Genomic DNA, 18862 nt, shown 5'->3' with positions numbered 1-18862 from the left:
TCCACAGGTAATACGTATTACAGGCTTTTGGACTCTGAAAACTTTTGTTTGACTTGAAGAGTTACCCCAAGATATTATACCATATGACATTATGGAATGAAAGTAGGCAAAGTATGCAAGCTTTTTCATTTTTATGTCACCTATGTCTGCTAACACTCAAATTGCAAATACAGATTTGTTAAGGCATTTCTGCAGTTCTGTGATGTGCTCCTCCCAACTGAATTTATTATCAAGTTGTAATCCCAGGAAGTTAAGACTGTCAACCTCCGCCACTCCGGCCGGCTGTTCTTTTGCAGGGAGCACCAACTGAATCTCAGGAATGTTTGTTGAAGGAATTTAAGTGTTAAGGACCAAAAGTAGTTTTACAGTTAGGCCCGAGAGTGAAAGTAAAAAATGAGACATTTTGTTCATTCTTTTTTTCATACAAGCTTTTCTTAGCAATGAAACAAGAAAACATTTATGCTGCTGGAACTGTCAGAGTCACCCATTTTCCAATTCTTTCCTAATTCCAGATGTGAGGCACTGAAGAAGGAAAGAGGATTTTTAGAACAAATTTGCAGCAGAGATGACATAACAGTGGTAAAGAAGGTTTACAACGAAGTATGTGTCCTAGGTTAAAATTTTTATTGTACAAAACTGTCAAAGTGGAATGCTAGTGCAGGAAACAAAATAAATGTGTTACTATTGATCAGCCAAAGATTGTGAAACATTATGAACAAAATTCCTGATATATTTTATTTTTAGCTAAAAATATGGAGAATTTTATATGTATTGTGTGTGTAAAAGAGTTCACATTTAACTGCACTATGCCTCTAAAACCATTAAAAAGTTCATGTAAAAGGCACTAGAGCATTACAAAGTGTTCCTTCTTACAGAAAAAAAATTCAGTTCTGAAAGGGTTAGCTCTAGAAGTATAACTCAATGTTAAACATTTTATAAGTGTTAATAGCTGTTAGCTTTAGCTTTTGATAGCCTTTACTGTTTGTCACCTTATCTCTTGATAGCCTTTAGTTTCAACTGATTTGGCTGTGGCATAAAGCTAAGTAGTAACATGTGTTAAGTATCATGTCTCTTAATAGAGCTTTTACAATGAGTTTATATGCTCTTCCTGAACTGACACTGCACTCATATTCACAACCCATTTATTATTACATAGTCTCCGTTCATTCTGATGACAACAAAGTGCCTAACAACAAAGTTGTAACAGTTGGATAATATTGAGAAATGTTGAGTCATTTGTTGAAAAGTTTTATTAAAATCAGAGGTATTTTAATATACAAAATTTATACAGATCTGCATGGTATTATTGTATTCAGAGACAAATAAATGACTCTTTCGTAGAATAATACTATGATAAATTGATCACATATGGCTTGATTTACATAATGTTGTTTTTCACAGATGCCTTTGATTAAATGGGCCCAGAATCTAAGGAACCAAACCCTGAAGTTGAAAGCAGCAGCATGGAGTCCACCTATATGGATGAAAACAAACTATGATTTGATGGGTGCCTCTCGTCTCCTGGACCAGTATTACCAGACATGGGCTGATTACCATATAAAGTCAGTATCTTTCAATGTAATAATCATAAAATTTTTGCTTGTAGCTAAAGAGAAACTTGGGCCTAATACAATTGATGACATGAAAAAAATGTATTGGAATAGTAAAACAGTAAAAAAGGAAACACAGATATTAAGGAAACAATCAGTTAGCACTAGATAGATCATTTATTAACATTAATTTGCAGTGTTTAAGTAATATGTGAAACATCTTAACTTAACTATGGAAAGAGGAGTCTTGTTCATATGTAATTTAATGTACTCGTACAACTATTAATTCATGAATCATGTTCTATAAAACATAGCTTCAGGTAGAACCTTTCAAGATGTGGATTGAGTAATCAATACTTTGCTGAGGAGGGGAGGTTGTTAGAATCTAATTAATAACTAACTACTGTAAAATTCATAAAATCTGTTTGTGCCTTGTCAGGCTACAAGTAATGCTGTACAATAAGCCCAATACAGGACTGGAATAGAAAGTGCTGGGTGGGTGGATTGGGCAGGTTTTGCACCTGGGTCTTCCACATGGCTATGATCTTTGTGGCAAGCGGTTGGGGTTGAGAGTAGCACAGGGATGGACTAGGATGTTGTGGAGGTTGAGTGAATGATGGTACACCACTTCAGGAGGGGTGGGAAGTATCTTGAGTAGGATGACCCTCATTTCAGGGCATGGTGATAGTTAACTCAAGCTCTGGTGAAGGATGTGGTTCAGTTGTTCCAGTCTGGAATAGTACTGGATAATGAAGGGGCCACTCCTTTGTGGCTGGTTCTTGGGGGTGGTGGTGGGATTGGGGGTGTGGGGGGAAATGGCATGGGAGATCTGTTTGCAGACTAGGTCTGGGGAATAGTGCCTGTCTATGAAGGTTTTGGTGATAACCTCAGCATATTGAGCAAAGGAGTTTTTCACACTGTAGACACACCTTCCCCAGATGGCCAGGCTGTATGGGAGAGATTTTTTGGTGTGAAAGGAATGACAGCTGTCAACATGCAGGTACTGTTGGTAGTTTGTGGGTTTAATGTGGACAGAGGTGTGGATGGAGCCATCAGAGAGGAGGAGGTCAACACATAGGAAGGTGGCATGCTCGGTTGATGAGGACCACACGAACCGAATGGGAGAGAAGGTGTTGAAGTTGTGAAGGAACGAAGACAGGGTGTCTTGGCCGTGAGTCCAGAGCATGAAGATATCATCAATGAACCTGAACCAGATTGGCAGTTTCATGTTTTGGAAAGCTAGCAAGGTGGCCCATAAAAATGTTGGTATAGGAGGATGCAATGCCGGTGTCCATGGCTGCTATGTGGATTTGTTTGTATACCTTCCTTTCATATGAGAAGTAGTTGTAGATTAGGATAAAATACGTAAGGTATATAAGAAATGAGGTAGTGGGTTTGGAGTCTGAAGGATGTCATGAAAGGTAGTGTTCAATAGTGGTAAGACCATGGCCATGAGGGATGTTTGTGTGTAGGGCGGTGGTATCAACAGTGATGAATAGGGATCCCACCCATACACTACAATTCCTCTACGTTTCCTGCCTCCTCCAGATTTCTGCTTGCATCCCACGTGATAGTTGCATTCTGGCCCGGGATGCTTGAGTTGGTGGTTCTATGTGCATGAGGTGTGCTTGCTTGTGTGTATGAATAGTGTGTGTCTCTATTTTACTGATGAAGGCATTGGACAAAAGCTTAATGAAAGTGTCTTTTAATTGTGCCTGTCTGAAACTTGATGTGTCTTCTTTATGGTAAGTAGCAATTTGTGTTCTCCTACATTGTTTACCTACCTGGAGTTTCAATTGTTTGATTACCTTAGACCTAACATCTTTACAGAGATAAATTTCACTTTTCATATATTTCTTTGTTCATCATAGTATCATACTGTGAAATATAATTTTTGTTACATTCATATCATATTTTCATTTGTAAATTAGACGCTCTAATAAATTTTAGCCACTTACTTCATTATGACTTCCCAACATTTCAGATTCCTTGATGCCTACAAAGAAAACGGTATTGAGTTTTGGGCAGTGTCTACGGGAAACGAACCAGCAAATGGTATAGTTTTTATACTAGCTATTAACTCCCTTGGATGGACACCACAAGGGCTATTAAAGTGGACTGTTGAAAATTTGGGTCCTTCACTGCGTGCTTCCCAACACAGCAATGTTAAGATTCTTGTTCTTGATGATCAACGTCCCTATGTGCCTTGGGTGTTAGACAAGGTATATACCTGCAATGAAATTTATATATTTACAAATTTTACTTGGAGTCATGAGTATAATATATTGTGTATGTCATATACATGGGTTTTAGTATTACATGCACTATTAATTACAAGAATCAATAGTCATATCAAATTCATTACAATATTTACAAATATTAGCATTACAAGTATAATTAATTTACAACCAGAAGCAGTCCTAATTTTTATAAAACCAAAGATCTTCCTACCATATTCACATTTTTATAAGATTGCATTTTTATTCATAAAAACCTTAAAATGTTTTATGTCTTATTTCCTTCTCATCCTGTCTTGTAAGTCTTGCCTGACCTGGGGTTCTGGATGACTTTTCCAAACCCTCCCCATTTCCTGAACCTCACCAGACCTCTTTCTTCAGCTCCCTTTCTTCCTCTTCAACCCTTCTGCCAAAAGAAGGAGCCACTGGTTCTGAAAGCTTGTGAATTCCCATAACCCTTGCATGTCTGTGTCCTCCTACCACCACTCACTTAGTGCATGTTTTATCTGTCAGTTATATTATGTTGTAAATATATTTTATTTGTGTTATTTTATAAGTCTTTGAATGAATTTATAATTTTTTTGTGCCATATCAGTCACTGATGTATGGACTCTGGTCTAATTCTTACTTTTGTTCTTTGTCTGAAGGAGAATTATAATTGCAGTTGGTGTTTTTGACATGTATATTACATTTTATTACTTCATTTTTCTAACAGGCCAAAAAGTTCTTAATGCATAGAGGCACAAGGAACAGACTGTGAAGTATCTGTGCTGTATGAGATCTTCATGATGAGATTCTCTTATGTGGAATCCATCAATAAACTTATATCCCTTTTTTGTGGTGGCAACGGCCTTGCTTCAGTGGGTACACCGGTTCATGTGGAATCACTGCAGTTAAGCACTGTCGGGCATGGTCGGGGTTTGGATGGGTGACCATCCAGGCTGCCATGCACTGTTGCTATTTTTCGGGGTGCACTCAGCCTCATGATATCAATTGAGGAGCTACTCGACCGAACGGTAGCGCCTTCGGTCAAGACTACCATCTTACGACCGGGAGAACGGTGTGCTGACCCCACAACCCTCCTATCCTCATCCTCCACTGAGGATGACACAGCAGTTGGATGGTCCCGGTAGGCCACTCATGGCCTGAAGACATAGTGCTTTTTTTTTTTTTCCTTTTTTGTGGTAGCGGTACCCTGTTAAGTTGTGTGTCTGCAGCATACACTCATACTTCAATGTAGTTATTAAGACACTGATAGATTATCCCAAATACATTATTTTCACGATTTTTAATGTACAATTTCTGACTGGCTTTACTACACTCAATGTAGTATGGCTTATCCATCAGGAATTTCAATCATCAGGGACATCAAGGAATTTACAGTTGTCCACTTCAGCTATAATTATACCACATACATCATTTACACTTGAGTAACATGAGTTGCCAGTTGCAAATGTTAGAAGCAGTGATTTGCTTGCATTGGCTTTTAGTCCCACATCTTGGAAATATGCACCCTATTTATTTTTAATACCCTGTTAGCTGCAGAAGAATCCAGTTCTTCACAGTCTTTGCCATAGAATAAGACTAGGTTTTGTCAGTGTAATGTATAATGTTTAAGTTGAAGAGAAATTCAATATTTTTAACCTTACCATCAGTTTAATATTTAAGTTTGTTACCCTGTTTCTGATTCATTGTATATCAGACTAAAAGTTTCATTGATGCTTGCTTTATATTGTATTCCCTCACTCTCCTCAAGAGAAGCACAAAGTTTACCAAATCAAAAGTTTTGCTCACCTCTAGAAATATGCCATTAGTGTGCAATCCATGTTTTATAGTATTGTGTACTTCATGAAAGAATTTGATACCAGCAGTGATAATGCTGAAGTCTTACCTAAATAGTGAGCACTTCATGCCTTGAGAAGAAGATAATGATATGAAATAAGATAACAGCCTCAAATATTTTACTTATGGTTTGGAATAATGATATTGGTCTATAATTTGAAACATCTTTCTTACATAACTTCTTATGCATTAGCTTAGTCACATTTGTTTTCAAGGCATTTGGATATTATATTTTTTCTCTAATGCTACAGTTAACAACAAAGGTAAGGTGTTGGTCATTTCATGCACACATTCCCTTACCTCCTTGCTGAGGACACCATCAGATCCAGATGATCATTTGTAATTTAGCTTTTGTATTATGTTAAATGTCTCCTGTTAATTCATCTCCATAAATTATATCAAACACTGTGTGAAATAATTTGATGCCTCAGCTTGTACACTTATGACAGAGGCTGATTGATCAAAATGAGAGTACTTACTGAATAGATTAGGTATTGTGTTTGGATCATATACTGGATGGTCTTCATATCTAATGTTGACTGCTTCACTATCCATCTCACATGTGGATTTACAATCTACTTGGGTCCACTAAATTATAGAAAGAACATTTCCCTATCTCATTAGTACAGATATGTACAGCTCTCACAACAGCCAATGAAATAAGGAAGACCATGACTTCTTTAAGAAGCAAAAGACCACAGTGACTGTAGACAATATTTCAGGTAAATTGCTAAAAGCTTGCAATAATCAGTGAAGTAAAGTAATGATTTACATTCCCAAAACTTCAGTGACTCAAGATGTCCTCCATGACACATTGAAATCTGCAGCTATTAAGTTCATTTACAAAAAAATCCAATTGTGCAGAAGTTACATATCATTCCATCTCTCTTTCGACAACATTATCTAAAGTCTTTGAAAAATAACTGTCTGCCAGAGCTGTGAAGTATCTAGACAGCTTCCACAATGTTTGTAAAAACCAGTATTGAATTCAGAAACCTACTTCTGCATTTAAAGTGACAAATAATGTTTTGGAATACTCACACAAGAAGACATTTCTGTTTCACATATTTCTTTCAAAAGTCTTTGACTTTGCCAGTCACATGACATTCCTTGAGAAATGGAATCAGAGGACAAGTGAGTAACTGGCTAAAATCTTAACCCAAAGGCAATGTGTGTGTGTGTGTGTGTGTGTGTGTGTGTGTGTTGTGTGTGTGTGTGAATCTACATTTGTCCTCCAACAAAGCAAGCAACTAACTTCAGAATATTTTCAAATAATATGGCCACTGTGACTTTTAACAAGTTGCTCACTGCTCTACAGACTAATGCCAGCCAGATGTTTGCAGATATTCTGAACAGGTTCACAGTAAATTTGCTAACAATTCTCCACAGCAAAACCAACTACATCCAATGCTACACTGAGCATAAAAGCCAACAGGAGATTCTTAATGCACCAGAAGGTATATGGAGAGAGTATTGGTCAAAACTCCTAGGTGTCCAAATAAATTCCCTGGTCAAAATATTAGCCACATCTTAAAAGAGCACACTGTACCATGTTACCATATGACCCTCCACTGCAGTCATGGCAGTGAAGTGGTATGTGTAAGGGAACCAGCACACTGTGAATGAAGTTGACTGCTTTGTTGGTGTATAGTGCAGACTCTCCATTGGTCTACCAGGAATAGTGTACCAATTGCAGTTATGCAAAATTACATAAGAATAATGGTTGTAAAAAGATTCTAACCTTACTGAGACAAACACAAGTGTCATGTTTTATCAATGACAGTTGGCATAAAATGTCACAGGATCTGCTGCTGTTCACTGAATTCACATCCAACCCAACTGGTTTCCATACAAAAATCACAAAGAAGCTCCTTGATATAGACATGTGATGTCAGTTGCCCTCCAAAAGACCATTTATCTCCGAGCCGCATAAAGCCGTATATCTTCAGTGGTCCAAACAATACAGAAACTGGACAGTAGCTGACTTGACGCATGTGATGGGGTCCAAAAAGTTGCTATTTAACCTTTTTAAATGATGAAAGGTGTTGAGTGCACCAACAACCAAATGAGGCATTTTGTCTATGATGTGTTTAGGGTGTAGTTGATGATGAAGGTGCTTCTGTGATATTTGATATTTAGGATAGATATTCATGCCTTAACTTGACCCAGTCATTCATGTTACCATGAAAATAAACTAACATGTTTTCTTCAACATTTTTGGAAAGCAATTATTGTCCTTTATTCTACAGTTATATGTTGTGTGTGCTGCATACACACTCCCACCTTTCTAAATGTCTATAACTGTGTGCACAGAGGTGCACACACATTTTCCTTGCTGGTCAAACAATCAAACACACTATTCTATCTTGGTTGTCCCACTAAATTACCTACTCCCTTAGAAAATGTGGGGTGCTGTTTGGAGCAGTGGGTGTAACATAGCAACAACATCCACATAATTTGGTAACTCTAGAGGATGTGATCCTCAAATAAGTTGCTTCAGCTGGATATAGCATACCTGAAGAAAGTTATGGACTCTGCTCCTCACTGAATTCAGGCCATTTTCAAGGCTAGAGATGGTGTTATATGGTATTAAAATGATGTCTCCTTGAAGTGATTAATGTTTTGTCTGATAAGCATAAACAACAAGGGTAGATGGAAACATCACATCCTCTAAATATTGAAACAACTGCATTCAGCAGTGTGTACCATTTGGATAATTCTCAATACTTTGGATATCAGTATATCAAAGTCTGCCTATTTTGATTAATTCCATCCACAGAGGCCTTTTAGGGTGACACACTAGCATAAAAATGTATTTACCATATGGGAAAAGGTCATCAGAATTAAGTGTGAAGTGCCTACAAGAACCTTTTGCTGTACTCGTATTAAAAAGAGGGGTGCTGACCACCACTTTACAATACATTTATTCAATTATGACCTTTACAACTGACAATCTTTCTTGCTACAACATGGAATTATATATATCACAGTCATAACTGAAGAAGGAGTTTCAAAATACACTATGACATGAAGAATTTTTCTCAGACCTTTTAAATGTGTATATGAAATAAAAATAAATAAATTAAAATACTGATTTGTTTCCAGAATGCCTTACCTACGATAGCAAAATGCCATATTGCATTTTTGTTCATTTGTTTCCCAAGGTTAAGAGTTTGCCTTATGAATTTTTTGTGGCTTGATAGCAGTTTGTCTTAAAAAAAATGTGTATCTTTATTTCTTGAACAATAACAATATTATCAAAGACATAGATTTCTTCTGACCACATAGGGGAACCACTGAGTCACAGACAGGAACAATGAAAAGACTACTGAACATTTAAGCTTTCATTCAAATGGCCTTCTTCAGAAATAGAAGGCACACACACATTCACACAAGCACAAATCACACAAACATGGCTGACTGAGTCAGCCCACAGTGGCTAGAGACAGTGGTCTTGTAATACATGCAGTGAGTTGTGCTTGTGTGTGTGTGTGTGTGTGTGTGTGTGTGTGTGTGTGTGTGTGTGTGTGTGTGTGTGTGTGCGCGCGCGAGCTTGCTTTCGGTTTATGAAGAAGGCCTTTTGACTGAAAGCTTAAATGGTAGTAGTTTGTTTAGCTTATAATTTGTAAATCTGCTTCTTCCACAATACAGATTTTATTAAGCACAATTGATATAAATTTAAGTCACAGAAATTAACAGTTTCTGATTCTTCTGTAAATACACAAAACAAAAGGCTTCAGTAGGTGAATACCTGGTGGTCAATGCAGTAGTTTAAAAGTTTGTTGAATAATGTGCATGTCAGTGCTGGAGAACACAGTTTGTTGGTTCAACTGGGGAACACTTTGATCCAAACTATGCTTTTGGTCACCCATGTGCCATCATTTCATTCACTGAAAACACCAACCATCAACCACAAGTGAAAGCAGTCCTTCATTAGCAAAACATTTACACTAGGAAAAAACAAAGTCAAAATCACAATCTGGGAGAAAACCATACAGCAAAGCCTCATCAGTAGTAGATGCATAAAAAATAAAATAAAAAAATAAATAAATAAAAAAAAGCAGTAAGCATTAGCTGGTTTTGAGAAATGAGGTTGTGGCAGACCTTACTTGTTTTTCCATGAAATCTAATGCCAGCATTTGTATCCTTGTATCCTTTTGCATCTTGCCTAGTGATATCGCTGGACATATGTTTAATTATATCGAGTGCTCTAATGGTACATTCAGTGGGAGTACAAGATTCTTCTCCCCTTGAATTGTTCCATAGGTCAAAAACTGTCCTGGGTGGTGTGGGAAGGATGAGATGGGTATGGCCTGGTGTGAAGACTGTGGTGCAGTTCTGGATGCTCATGATGGTAGAAAAGCCTTCCCAGATCCAGCAGCAGAAAGATAGAAAGCAATGGTGGCTTGCACTTGCCTCTTGCCACTGGTGGAAAGAAGGCTGTGGATCCAATATCAGACCCAGCACACTGGGTAGGGTCCTGCATATTTTCTGGCTTCAGATACATGGCTTGATTGATGATGATGAGAGAACCACAAAGCTAGACATCTACCACCTCAGATGTTGTACGGGAACTGTGTAATGATGCTACATTCTTCTTAATCATTACTTAAAATTACTTAACCTTTTCCTGGTGTTCATTTTGATAAAAGAAAATAAATTTGCAACTTCTTATTATTTATTGACAACAGAACTGCATTCTCAACATGTTTAAACAAAGCACTTCACAGACATCACTGATCTCTTTTATAAACAGACTCTCAAGCAGACTCAACAATAAGAACTGACTGACTCACACGCTCACTACTATCCCTTATATAGAATTTTAACAGTCACTCACAAAATATTCCATTATTAATTTTGTATAATTTAAATGTTACAATTAAAATTTACTAAATGTAAAGAAACGGATGTTACAGCCAAATAAGGTATAAAATACAATATTTGAATAACAATCTTTTCTAGTAGTATCTTTAGTTATCCATAAGAAAATCATTCTGAACTTTAATTACAATAATGTCTCTCATATTATTTTAGTTACATAATTAATTACAGTTTGGATTTGGTTATTAACATGTAATGGTATTACAAATCTTACTTTTATCCAACTGCATACAAGAAATGCACAATAAAAAAAACACACAAACACACACACAAAATTTCGAGCTTTTGCAACCGGCAGTTGCTTCGTCAGGAAAGAGGGAAGGAGAGGGAAAGAGGAAAGGATGTGGGTTTTAAGGGAGAGGGTAAGGAGTCATTCCAATCCTGGGAGCGGAAAGACCTTAGAGGGAAAAAAGATAGGTATACATTTGCACACACACACACATATCCATCCACACATACACAGGCACAAGCAGACATATTTAAAGGCAAAGAGTTTGGGCAGAGATGTCAGTCGAGGCAGAAGTGCATAGGCAAAGATGATGTTGAATGACAGGTGAGGTATGAGTGGCGGAAACTTGAAATTAGCAGAGATTGAGGCCTGGTGGATAACGGAAAGAGAGGATATATTGAAGGGCAAGTTCCCATCTCCGGAGTTCGGATAGGTTGGTGTTAGTGGGAAGTATCCAGATAACCTGGATGGTGTAACACTGTGCCAACATGTGCTGGCCGTGTACCAAGGCATGTTTAGCCACAGGGTGATCCTCATTACCAACAAACACTGTCTGCCTGTGTCCATTCATGCGAATAGACAGTTTGTTGCTGGTCATTCCCACATAGAAAGCGTCACAGTGTAGGCAGGTCAGTTGGTAAATACTGTGACGTTTTCTATGTGGGAATGACCAGCAACAAACTGTCCATTCGCATGAATGGACACAGACAGACAGACTTTCCTGACTATTTCTTCTGTTTCCTGTGAACTCATAGCCTTATATGCTGGGAGTGCAATTAAGTTGTCATTCAGATTTGGTGGTGTCTAGTAATACATTATTTCATATGGGGAGAATCCAGTAGACAAATGTTGTAAGCTGTTCAGTGTATCTTCAAAGCTGTCTACATACTCTATCCAACAATTTTTATTGCAATAAGTTGTGAATAATCTCCCTATTTCTCTCTTATAACATTCAGCCAGATTGCCTGGCGGGTGATAAGCAGATGTCTGAATACAGTTTATGTTCTCATCCTCAATAAATGTTTTCCAAAGTTTGGAAGTAAATTGTGCTCCGTTGTCAGAACGTATGCTCTTTGGTTTTTCTACCTTTGTGAAATAGTCTCTTCTAATTTTCAAAATGATGTTCATACTTGTTGCTTTCTTCAATGGATATAGTTTAATGAATTTTGAGAAAAGATCTACCATGACAAATATGTATCAAAATCCTCCTTTAGCCTTAGGCAGTGATCCATAAAGATCAACTGCTACAAGTTGTAGTTGTTCTTTTGGCAAGATGTTTTGCATATATCCTTTGCAGGTTTGATTACTAATTTTTACCCTCTGGCACCTGACACATGTAGATAATTGCTTTCTCACTCTACTGGCAATATTGTAAAAATATATTAATTTTCTTGGATCTTTTGGATACATTTCAGTGTCCCACTATGTCCGAAACTCTCATGTACATACTTTCTCAATATTTCGATATACTGCTCTGGCCAACACAATCTCCAAGTATCACTGCCTGCACTGTATCTTCTGAAAAGTATACCCTTGTGCACTTTGTAATACTGCTCTACTTCCTCATATTCTCTCTTACCCAGATAACTTTTAACTAACTTCTAGTTGGAATCATGTTTCTGATATCTACGGATGTCATTACAAATTTTCCTGATTTCATTCTCATCTTTCACCCTTTCTAGATGTATAATACGAAATTCCTTTTCACATTCATCACTGTTATTCTCACCTTTTCCCCCATTGGCAATCTTAATAGATTGGATTTTTTCACTTTTTATATACTTTACTGTATAGTTGAATTACTGGAGGAATAGTGCCCACCTGGTTATCCTGCAGAGTACACTCTTATATATAGATCAAAGCCTTGTGGTCTGTGTATACTACTACTTGGTATCCTGATAAGTAATTCTTGAACTTGGTGAAAGCCCAATAGACTGCTAACAATCCTTTATCGGTAACATTATATGACTTCTCATGTTTTTGCAAAGTTCTATTGACAAAAGCTATTGATCTATGCTCCATCACACCATCTACATTTTTTTCTTGGAACAAATGAGATCCCAGTCCGTAGTCACTGCTGTCAGTTATAATGCAAAATAGCTCTTTAAGATCAGGTCTGTGTAACATTTTACTATTGCACATCTGTTTCTTGATGTTGTTGAATGCTTCCTGATAACCCCTGTCCAACACCCAAATGGTGTTCTTCTTCAACAAGTTGTTCAAACATGATGCATTTAAAGCTTGATTGCTGACAAACTTCCAGTAGCATCCATAAATTCCATAGAATGATTTAAGTTGTTTCTTAGTCTTAGGTGCAGGAAATTTTTCAATGGCTTCAAGTTTTTCTTCATCAGACAAGATTACTTGTTCTGAGATGGTATGGCCTAAAAGTTTGAGGTGTTTAACTCTAGATTTGCACTTCTCTAGTTTTAGTGACACATTTCCCTCTCTCAATTTGTAACACACTTCACCCAACAAACGTATATGTTCTTCACAACTCTTTCCTGTAACAAGTATGTCTTCAACATAAAGGATTATTTTGCTTAAAAGTTCTTTTCCTAGAACGAAATCCAATGTTTTGATAAATTCTGCAGCTGATACATTAAGGCCATATGGTACAACACAATAGCAATAACAACTTCCTCCACACAAAAATGCGGTATATTTTCTAGACTGGATCTCCAATGGTACCTAATGGAAAACAGCTGTTAAGTCTAAGCTAGACATGTACTTTGTATGTTCAAACTTATGTAATAACTCGTCTATATTCTCAGGGTGATCAGTTTCCCTCTGAAGGTATTTGTTTAAATGTCTTGAACTGAGCACAAGTCTTACTCCACCATCACATTTGGAAACTACCACCAACAGGTTACTGTATGTGCTTTTGCACCTTTCGATTACTTCCCACTCTCCCATCTTTTGTAGTTCTTTCTCTACAGCTTTTCTTTTTGGTATGGGTATGCCAGAGGGTTTAATGAAAATTGGTTCGTGAGATTTTAGTTTAAGTCTACATTCAAAGTTTTTCACTTTTCCAAGTTTCTCATTAAACACATCTTTGTATTCCCACAACATACTACATAATTGATCTGCCTGTTCTTTGTCTAGACTCCCAGTTTCCTTTAGTTTGGTGGCCACTAATTTCTCATGGCAACCTGTATAGAACTGGAAAAGTGCATCTGCATTTGTGTACTGTGCTCATTTGTGATAATGAATGGAATACTGATACAGTAATCTGACAAGAAAACAACCCGGTATTGTAACCTCTGAGGTATCTGTTCATGCAACCTTGACATAGGACCAAATATGGACTACAAATGGCTTATGATCTGTGACCATATGAAATTCATTGCTATATAGCAAAGTGTGGAACTTCTGGATACCAAAGATGCCTCCTTCTCTATTTGGGAATAATTTTCTTGGATCTTGATGAGCGTCTTAGAGGCAAATTTGTTAAGCCATTTTGAACCATCTGGGTGCTTATGTGATAGAATGGTCATGACACCATAGAGTAATATGTCTGTGCCCCACACTGGACCTAAATGAAGCTGATACAGGGTCAGACAAGGACCATTTTGGAAACATTTCTTCAATGTACAAAATGCTTGGTGATTGATTAACCATTGACTGCTTGAAAAGGACCTGTTTCTATGCAATAAATTCAATGGTTTAGCTATCATTGAAATTTGAGGCATAAAACAGGCACATTCTATGGTATAGGAACATGGAAAATGGCTGCCACATTCTCTGATGTCAATTTAAAGCCACCATGGCTAAGGATATATCCTATATAAAAAGGCTGTAAGGAGGAGCATTTTAATGAGTTACAGTTTAAACTGTCTTTGCAAAAGGACTAAAAAATACTCTCCACAGATTTTACATGTTCCCCTGCTAAGTCCATCCTTTGACCATATAACATCCCAGCTTCCTCAACCAAATTATAACGTCCCAGGACTTTCTGCACCAAATTATAACATTTCAGCTCCTCAACACCAAATTAAAACGTTGCATTAGGAGGTGTCTGCTTCGTGCAAAAGGTCTTGAGTTCATATTGACGACAACAAGTAATTCTTCATTACAGACATTTATTTACAAACAGAACTGACAGACTTCACAGACTCAACAACTGACTCTCCGAGCTAACCGCACTGCATATCCAAACTGAACTGGCAACTGACAACTCCTAGGTGTATTAATATCTTTCCAAACAATGAGAGTCTTTGACAATGTTTTGTTTACAATACGATAGCAATTCACGACTTAAAACTAAATTAGACATTACAGAATTTTAGTACAGATTAAAGTAAGTAAAAGGATCAGTACATATAAATTCTTACAAGCATAATTTCCAAATAGATTTTATAACATTTTTCTACCAGCTTCTGGATAACCTTCACCAGATTTGTACCGATGTTTCCAGAAATATCTTGACATTTGATTCTGGATATTTCTTGAGTGATTTAGAACAACTATCTATATGTAAAATGATTTAAATTGTGCTTCAAAACGCAAACAAATCTTTTTAGCAATATTTCTTGATACAAATCGTCTTTCGAAATTAGATTATGAAACAGTTTTCACAAGTTTTCGTATTTTTGCGATCATAATATAGAATTTCTCCATAGAAAGTTCCAGAAGTGTGCATTAAATGATCATTCACAGACTTTCTCTTTAGCTGGTGAGTTTTTAAAAGTAACTTGTCCATATTATACGAAATAATTCAGCTCAAAACTGATAATTTATACAATTAATCAGAACTACAGCAAACAGTGTGTCCCTCTTTTACAAAATGAAATATAATTACAAAATTGAATGAAAACAGGTTACTAACACTAATATATATTTACATTAATTCTATTTTTGTTCTTTCTGTGCAAAATGTCCTAATATTGACACAGAACAATATTTAAACATCACCAAAGTTTCCCTTTACATTTTGCATATCTGTATCGACATCCCCTAAAAGTCTACGGTATCGAATACTTCAATGTGTCCCGATATGTCCTGTAATGTTACAACCACTATATCATCCCGATATGTGATTCATTGGGGAATGCAGGCAATAGTTTGTTCTAAAAATTTCTGGAAAATTATTGATGTGCTAGCAACACCAAAAGGCAATCTGTTATTTTCAGAGAGCATCTGGAGTATTTAATACAAGAATTGCTAGGAAAGGCTCATGCAAAGGAAGTTGACAATAAGCTTTTGAAGTAGTGACCTGAGAGAACTGCTGAACCCTGCCAGTTTGGAAAATAGCTCAATAAAATGTGGAAGAAGACATGAGACTGCAATCATCTGACTGTATACTGTATTTTTGAAGTTCCCATAAAACCATAATGTACCACCAGGCCCCACAAAGGCATAACACACATTATATTTGTGAACAGTAACTAAATGTGTCATCCTGCATCTGTAAGGAATTGTGACACTTTTAACTCCTCTCTTAAATGATCCAGTTCTACCTTCATAAAATCCCAGAAGGCTTTTGTTATTAGGCGAGCTTAAAAAATTTTGTTACTACCAACTCTTTTAATGTAAGTGAACAGAAAGATTATAAGCCATTGCCAGGCCTGGAGAAAACAAGAGAACACATTAGAGACACAAATAATCCACTTCTGTGCATGGAACAGTATTCTGAATTGCTTGGACTGAATACTAGATAGAAAATCCAAAGGCTGCATACACACCAATGGCAAAAATATTTTCACCTAAAGTTTTTGCTATTACAAAGAAATGAATGGTTCTGATCACTATCTTATATGTCAGTTCCAGAACTATCTGGTCTATCGTTGAATTTCATGATGCGAGTAAGCCTATACCTTAGCTGACACTGATTTTAAAGGTGGAGACCCCAACTGACGATATGTAGGCTGATTAATAATTGAGACCAAGGGCCCAGTACTGAAGAGGAATAGAATGGAAAAACCTAAAACCATTGCTGACAGTGTAAGATGATATGGTGCTGCTCTCAATTCTGTGATGTCGTTTCTTTGCATCAGTGCACTTGACTGCTGATAGTATGGCCAGCTCTGCCAAACATCAGTTATATGACACTGGCATCATAATAATTTTGGCAGCTTCATCTAGTATGAAAAGAAAAGCAGTCCAGCTGGGCAGTCTGCAAACTGTTTGCAAAGGCTGGGTGGGAAAACCATTGTGGCACTGGATTTGAGTACTGTTCATCAAGTGGGAGTCACATGCATTACATGACATTTGTGAAATGTCACCATCAAACAAACTAGGTTCCACCACAGTTCACAGTTGACATGGCAATTCTGATATCTCACAGCCATCAATGTAGATACCTGAGCCTCAGTAGGAATGGACTGCCATAATGCCTGAGAACACACTTCACTGTCTGGTGATAATGTAATTACCACATCACATATTAATGATTATGCTTAAGATTTTCCACCAGAACATGTAAACTGGCATTTTCCTCTCAGGAGCTGCAGATCCATGATTCAAGACATAATTGTGTGATGGTGCCTTCCAATGTTGAGGGAACTACAAATGAGCGTTTCTGTAGCAAAACGTTCACTTAAAAGCAGGTGAATGATGGTGAGGAGCAGGACTGATGTGTGGGATAAAGGGACCAATATTTTCACAAGATAATAGACCCCTAGATTTGTGTATAAGAGAAATGTTTGATTAATATTTATTATGCTACATGCTTTTGGTACACTTTCCAGTCCACTTGAGCTTCAATGAAGAGATGGAATTGCTGGAAGCAACTGTAGACATGTGGGATCAGTATACTTCAGTTTCTGCATGAGATTGTGTTGCAGTTCATGCTATTTTTTCCAGAACTTGAAAAATTTCTTGTTCATCATGGTTGAAACACTTTCCAAAACAAGCTGACAAGTTCTATTCTGGTACGGGGTGTGTTGCAGTTCCAAAACATTATTGCCACCACTGCTGTCTGCTTCTTCACACCCAACTTATCTGTAATTAAGTCTCAGAAAGTGACAGACCATGACACTTCTGGAAATACTAAGACAAAAGACTTCTAGAGGTGGATATCTCATGGTCATTACGTAGTCTGAAAGTTTGTTAAATAACTTGCATGACAGTGCTGGGGAATACTGTTTGTTGGCTCAACTGGGGAAGACTTGAGTATGAAGCATAATCTTGCTACACCAATGTGCTGTTAGATTGTCCACTGAAAACACAATTGGTAGAACACTGAGTAAAGACAGTTCTGCATTTGGCAGACAGGCAAGTCAGTGTGCTACCTGAACAGTAGTATGTGTAACAACAAAGTCCAAATTGCAGTCCAAGACAAAACCAATTAACACAGGTTCATTGTAAACAGATACAACTGAGAGCTTCCTGCAAGGAAAGAAAAGAAAAAAAATCTGAGGTCTGGCTGGTTTTTGAGCCTATGATGTCTAGGTTTCCAGGTATGCACTTCCTGCTAGATCACCAGGCCAAACGGTAATATGTTAGGGATCTGGATAATATTTCTTGGGTAGAGCAGCAGCAGCCATAATGCCTCAATGTGATTCTATAAAATGTAACCCATTTACTTTCTGACACTTTTACCCAATTGATGGTGTCCCTCATCCTGCAGCTATCTTATTTCAAATAAGTTACTGTTTGCATCACTTCTGCTTAACCATTTTAGTTGTCTGTGACACATGAATGCTTAAAAAGGGCAGAAGGAAGATTACAGTGTAACCTCCTGTTGACAACAAAATCAACAACAAAGAACGAGCTTGGATTCTGGGAGGATGAGGAAGGAAACAGGCCATTCCCCTTCGCGGACACCATTCTGGCATTCATCATAACCAGTTTAGGAGAAACCATGTAGACCCTTAACCCTTGAGTGGACATGCCTATGTATAAAGTGCACCAACCACAAGTAACCTTACCTTGTTCCATTTCATTTGCTGTTTTACAATTGTTGAGTCCATATCTATTTCTTTATTATTGCTTCTAGTAACACCGTAATAAGTTCTACTGCCATATGTCCAAGTGAGCAGGAACAATGTAAAATAGGCAGATCTGTGCAAGAAAGTGACATAGATTCTGAGCTAGTGTCACAGTCCACAATGAGGCAGTTGTCTACTGGTTATTTAGCAATTGGGTAAGTGGTTGGCTGGGATCTAATTCTACTATGC

At 37.3% G+C, this 18862-nt stretch overlaps 1 protein-coding gene across 2 annotated transcripts in view; it reads left to right on the top strand.

Annotated features, from left to right (window-relative positions):
• The window catches only part of LOC126271867 (lysosomal acid glucosylceramidase-like), a 195053-nt gene that overhangs the window by 144700 nt on the left and 31491 nt on the right, over positions 1-18862 (top strand). For both annotated transcript variants that reach the window (XM_049974206.1, XM_049974207.1), the window contains exons 6-7: positions 1402-1562; positions 3535-3772. In XM_049974206.1, coding sequence (XP_049830163.1) covers positions 1402-1562; positions 3535-3772 — 399 coding nt within the window. The remainder of the gene's footprint in view (positions 1-1401; positions 1563-3534; positions 3773-18862) is intronic.

This window comes from Schistocerca gregaria, chromosome 5 (assembly GCF_023897955.1).
Source record: "Schistocerca gregaria isolate iqSchGreg1 chromosome 5, iqSchGreg1.2, whole genome shotgun sequence".
NCBI classification, from domain to species: Eukaryota; Metazoa; Arthropoda; class Insecta; order Orthoptera; family Acrididae; genus Schistocerca; species Schistocerca gregaria.
The sequence above is the reverse complement of the archived record's forward strand: the minus strand, read 5'-3'. Positions and strand labels throughout refer to the sequence as shown.